Source organism: Dysidea avara, chromosome 9 (genome assembly GCF_963678975.1).
Source record: "Dysidea avara chromosome 9, odDysAvar1.4, whole genome shotgun sequence".
NCBI classification, from domain to species: Eukaryota; Metazoa; Porifera; class Demospongiae; order Dictyoceratida; family Dysideidae; genus Dysidea; species Dysidea avara.
Window position 1 is genome coordinate 15,998,157 of NC_089280.1, and position 6,154 is coordinate 16,004,310.

The 6,154-nt window shown below is 34.5% G+C and overlaps 1 protein-coding gene across 1 annotated transcript; it reads left to right on the top strand.

Annotated features, from left to right (window-relative positions):
- The first annotated feature begins 329 nt into the window (after window positions 1-329).
- On the top strand, window positions 330-5,767 carry LOC136265866 (probable outer membrane protein PmpD). The gene is made up of 2 exons (XM_066060799.1): window positions 330-4,648; window positions 5,566-5,767. Exons 1-2 carry the CDS (start codon window positions 366-368, stop codon window positions 5,642-5,644), a joined length of 4,362 nt encoding a protein of 1,453 aa, XP_065916871.1. The 5' UTR covers window positions 330-365; the 3' UTR covers window positions 5,645-5,767.
- Window positions 5,768-6,154: the final 387 nt, after the last annotated feature.

Genomic DNA, 6,154 nt, shown 5'->3' on the forward strand with positions numbered 1-6,154 from the left:
TTCTGTCACAAACAAATAAGAACATAACTCTCCAAACATGTGATTATCACACATACAAAATAAATACATTTACATTTTACTTGTTATAAGAAATATTACACAGTATACTAGTTAATTGTGTAGACCTTTCCATTATTCTGAAAACTACAGCAATTATATCCACTGTCCACAAACATATGACTCAACCATAATGACCTTGTCATAATTATTTCTTTTGTGTTCTTGTAGATAAATATAGAACAATAGAAGTCTGGTTAACCAAATATTTGTGGCTCTATCACTTGTATGACTTCTCACATAATAATTTTAATACATTTAGTTCAGTTAGTTTGGTCTAGCTGGTATTTTGGTAGCAATACAAAATTATGCTCATTGTCATTTTACTACTGATCTTCTTCCAAGATATTGGAATTGAGGCAGATGTAGAAGGTACTAGTTCAAGTATTCAGGATACACTTGTTGGTACAGTCAGTAATAATAGCATTATTAATATCACAAATACAACTGTTCTGTCTTCAATGGTGGTATTAAAATATCTTGAGAACATTTTAATTGTTGGAGACTCCATTGATTGTAACAGTAATGGATCAGTAAAGTTTGTATCGTGTAAAAATGTCACCATTGAAGGTGTCAGGTGGGAGCAGTGTGGTACTCTGACTAATCCTGCAATTGGCTTTTATGATTCATCTAATGTTAAAATCCAAAATTGTTCATTTCATCGCTCGACAGGTCAAGCTGTTGTACTATCAAAAGTGTCAGGAAACGTGTACATTAACAATTGTCAGTTTACACACAACAATGCGTATGAAGGACAAGGTACAACCATACACATCTCTCAATCTAAACCTCATGTTCAGCTACATGTGGTAATTGATAAGTGCAACTTCACTGTAAATGGACCAGCTGAAAGTGTTGTTTGTGTTGATGGAATACCAAACCACAATAACCTGCAGCTGACTACAAAAAATTCTGTATTTATGCAAAACCAAGGAGTACCCATTTATATTTCACACACCAATCTTCACCTCAATGATAGTGTATTATTTGAACAGAACAAAGCCAGTAATGGTGGAGGCATTTATAATAATCATTCTAGTGTCATATTCAGTGACAGATCTAATGTGATTTTCAGCAGAAATTCTGTTCAGAATAACGGTGGATGTATTTTCCTTAATGACTCCAATGTCTTATTTACAGGAAATTCAACCGCAGAATTTACAGACAACAATGCATCAGAGGATGGTGGTGCTGTGTTTTCTAACAGTCGGTCTAATATCTTTTTCAGTGACAACTCCACAGTAATATTTAGTAACAATTTAGCTCTTGGTAAAGGAGGAGCTGTGTCCTGGAGAAGTTCATTTGTTACATTTCTTGGAACTGCAGGTGCGAAATTTAGTGGAAATATTAGAAGTGCTGTTTATACCTCACAGAACTCTGTTATTTCATTTGATGAAGGCTCAAATGTTACATTTAGCCATAACAGTGGCACAGAGGGTGGAGCCCTATACTTTAAAAATACTGGTGGTGTGTTGTTTAATGGGAGCACTTCAGTAACATTTATTAATAACAGTGCAGAGGCAGGTGGAGCCATTTATTTTAAAAAGAAAAGCTACATTGTATTTGGATTGAGTTCAAAGGTGAACTTCAGTAACAATCAGGCTGAATTAAATGGTGGAGCTATAGCATCTGTTAGTAGCACTAGTATTTTATTTACAGGAAATTCGTCAACATCGGTTACCCATAACACAGCTGGACAAGATGGTGCAGCTATTTACTCCATTTTGGAGTCCAGCATTAAATTCATTGATAGATCAATTGTTTCTCTGCAGAATAACACAGCTATGCAGCATGGTGGAGCCATATTTTCATTTAGAGGGAGTGATGTAACTTTTAAGGCAAACGCTGTAGTAACATTTAATTACAACGTGGCTGAAGAAAGAGGGGGAGCGGTGTATTCAACCAGACAATCTAAAATCTATTTTAAAGGTAATTCTCACACAGCATTCACTAACAATAAAGCTCATATTAGTGGTGGGGCTATAGCTTCTAGTTATGATGGTATTGTCCATTTTGAGAAAGATTCAACTTTAACCTTTTCCAACAATAGCTGTACATTCTTTGGTGGAGCTTTTAATATATATTACAACTCCACTGCTGACTTCACACAACTTACTAACATAACATTTCAGAATAACACCGCAATATTTGGTGGAGCCATGCGTGCTTATGACAACAGTATCTTCACAATTAAAGGAAGCTCTACCCTTACCTTTGTTGGAAACAAAGCTATCTATGATGGCGGTAGTATATTTTGTGGCCGTACTTCTGATCTAACACTGAAAGGAAATAGTTTGGTTACCTTTACTAACAACACTGCTCGAGATGGCGGAGCAATTTCTATTCTCCAATCAAATATAACATTTGCAGGAAATTCCTCTATTCAATTCATGTATAACAAAGCTTATGAGCGTGGTGGAGCCATATATCTTGATGATAAGTTTATCCTATCAGTCAATGATAGCTCAAACATTAGATACTTGTTTAATTATGCTGATCGATATGGTGGAGCTGTATATGGTAGTGTCATTCAAAATAACGATAGTAAAATGACAGTTGATAATTCAACATATACTGATTTCAAGAACAACACTGCCTCAGTAGGTAATAATGTTTACATAAATATGCTAACTTCATGTGATAAAATATGTCGTGATGAAATCATGGTGGATAGTACTGATGGCACTTTCAATCGTAGGCACTTTACTAATCATGTCATTACTCCATTCAGTAAACTGGTATTGTATGATCCAGCTGAGTGTGTTAATCACACAAGTCATACCAACAATTCTGATATGAATTACTGCCCTAATAATAAGTATCAAATTAAAAACGTAATGCTTGGACAAGAAATTATAATTGATGCTTGTGTACTGGACCACTTCGATAACAATGCCAGTGCAACACAATTTGCACTAAAAAGCAACAATTCAGAATATCATATTGATGGTCCTAGCTTTATATTGATATCATGTGACATGCTTCAAGGAATTAAAATAAAAGGAAAGAAAGTATGTGATCTTCTAAATGTTTCGGTATTAATTGTGTCACATGTTAATAGTCTTAATCAAGAAAAACTTGTAATAGAACTAATAACTGAACTATCGCCATGTCACCCTGGCTTCCACTATAACAATACATTGCATCATTGTGAGTGTTACGATAAGACTAGTATTGTATCATGTTCTGATGATCATACATCAACTATCAAAATAGGTTACTGGTTTGGTACTGGACCAGGTAATGGTGAAGCAACGGTGTCAGTTTGTCCTGACAATTACTGCAATTTTTCCTGTTGTGAAACTGCTAATGGATACTACCAACTTTCACCAGCAAGAATGAATCAATGTAGTTCACACAGATCTGGTACTGCTTGTGGTAGTTGTGAAGAAGGCTATACTCTCTCGTTTGATTCTGTACAATGTGTAAATGTTAACAAGTGTACAACTGAACAGACAGTAATGGTAGTTACATTATCAATGATATACTGGATAGTCATAGTTATTGCAGTGTTTATCATGTCGTACTATCATGTTGGGATTGGTTATTTGTATGCTATTACATACTATTACAGTATGCTGGATATTCTACTGAGCCAAAATTTATACCAATCAAAGGGATTATTTACAGCTGTAAGCATTGTCTCCAGCTTAGCTAAAATCACTCCACAATTTCTAGGACAGCTTTGCTTAGTAGAGGATATGATAGGAATTGACCAACAGTTCATTCATTATGTACATCCACTAGCTGTCTCAGTAATAATAGTAATAATCTGTCTATCAGCAAGAATATCTCTCAAGTTTTCATCATTTATTAGTAGAGGTATTATCAGTACTGTCTGCATGCTACTGCTCTTATCATACACTTCTGTGGCCACAACTTCATTATTGTTACTGAGATCACTGAGATTTGATAGTGGGGATAAGGTGTATATTTACACTTACCTATCACCTGACATAGAATACTTTCATGGTCATCATCTACCATATGTTATAGTAGCAGTGTTATGTACACTAGTGATTGTGACTGGTCTACCACTTCTACTACTACTAGAGCCATTCCTTAACCACAAGATCAACTTCATCAGGATGAAGCCATTACTGGATCAGTTTCAAGGATGTTACAAAGACAAGTATCGTTGCTTTGCAGCTTATTACATGATTTGCCGCATATTGATCATTGTGATAATTATAATTGCAAACCCTTCTGACTATGTAAACGCCCAATTTTTGTTAGTTGCTGCAAGTATGATATTGGCCTTAATACAACTAATAGTAAGACCATATGAAAGGAACATTCTCAACATCTTTGATGGTTTTGTTTTACACGCAATGGCCTTGGTAGCAATGACACCACTTATTAACAATTATAATCAGTATTTTCTGCTATCGATTACTTACATTCTAATAATGTTGCCTTTAATAGTTTTCACTCTAATGGAACTGTTCATAAACAAGCATGCTATCAAGAAAATAACTAAACGATTATGTCACAAGCCTAACCTCACTGCCAACTATCCTGCTCATAATGATTATTGTTATGTATCTGTTGGTGATTATGTTGCACCAAAGAATGTCATCATGTTGAATATGTAAGTCTACCAGCAAGTAATCTTCACGTAAATTTATAAATGTTTATAAAGTAACTGTATGTTATGTGGTAAAAGATAGCTGGCCTGGTCTATCATCACCTATGTCACAGTGAGCTAGTCAAAATGCTCACTATTATCATTGAACTATGTAGCTAGTCACATGCTAAAATTTATGCTATATATCAATGCTTATACAGAAGTGAAAATAAGATAACATTTTAAGACATACATACTGTTCTGTTAAAAGGTATATCTAGTTACAGTGTTGAGCAAGTTACTTTGTAAAAGTAACTAGTTACATATTACATATTACTTGCAACTGAACTATTTAGTTACAGTTACATATTACCCATAAAATAAAGTAACTGTAATAATATTACATATTATATTACTTTGTGTCCACGGCCTTAAGTTGTCACGTGTGAAACTACCACGTTATCATGTGACATGATTGCGTTGTTGGACAATATGCAAATCTTGGTTATAAGTAAGAAGCTAGTGAATAAGCTTCATTCAGTAGGCCTCGTTACTTCGTTGTGGCTAGGCGTTACTCAGAGGATAGCTAACCTGATTAGTAACTTCGTTACTTGTAGTAATAATATTACGTAATATTAGACTCGTTACAGTAACTATATTATTTAGGTAACGCGTTACATTTGTAAGTAAAGTAACTTGCGTTATATTACCTGTTTTTATAGCGTATTTCGTTATATTACTTTGTTACCACAAAAGTAATAATATTACGTAACGCGTTACATAAGTAACGCGTTACTCCCAACACTGTCTAGTTAGAATATTATTATTAAGTTAAACCCCCTGAGGTATACTACAAAGTCTTTGTATAATTTTACCATGTATAGGTGACCATATAAGTTGGAGTATTATTTTACTGTGTTTAAATGTTAACATCTGTGTAGAAGCCAGTCACAAAATAAAGATGGTCCTGTCCACTACCAAGAATCTTTTATGGAAGTAATGGATGACATTATAGATTGATGTGATGTGGTAACAGTGACATTATATTAATAATAAGAGTGACAATGTTTGTGTGTGTGTGAATCAAAATATGTGCATAATACGTAATGATAATAATCCTTAAATTATTTGTTATTCTTCAAATTGAGCCTATGTATCTAACTGTAGCCATGTATGTATATCAAGACACATGGTAGTGTGTCGTGTGGCCAAGAAAGCCGGCGACCACACCGTGAGTATATTGACAGGAAGAAAAAAAACAGTTTTTTTCATGCATGCATAGCTCCATGGCCCCTTCTCCAAAGCACACCATTTTTGCATTATATAGCTGTCCGTCAGGTAGGGTATGCCACACAGCATACTTGATTAAATTTGCAACAGCCATTTGTGAGAATGGGCATTCAAAATTTTGGTTTAATTTATTCGTTTTTGTCTTCTTATGCTGTAGCTACGGAAGCTTTGATTTCTTTTTGCACACTTTGCAAAAATTTCTATAAAATGCAAACCTGTACTTCAATTGCATTGATCTTT

Bases quoted from the DNA above. Each gene is read 5' to 3' on its own strand.
- LOC136265866 (XM_066060799.1), top strand. From the start codon at position 366: ATGCTCATTGTCATTTTACTACTGATCTTCTTCCAAGATATTGGAATT. The intron at 4,649-5,565 runs GTAAGTCTACCA...ACATCTGTGTAG, and splicing joins AATGTCATCATGTTGAATAT to AAGCCAGTCACAAAATAAAG.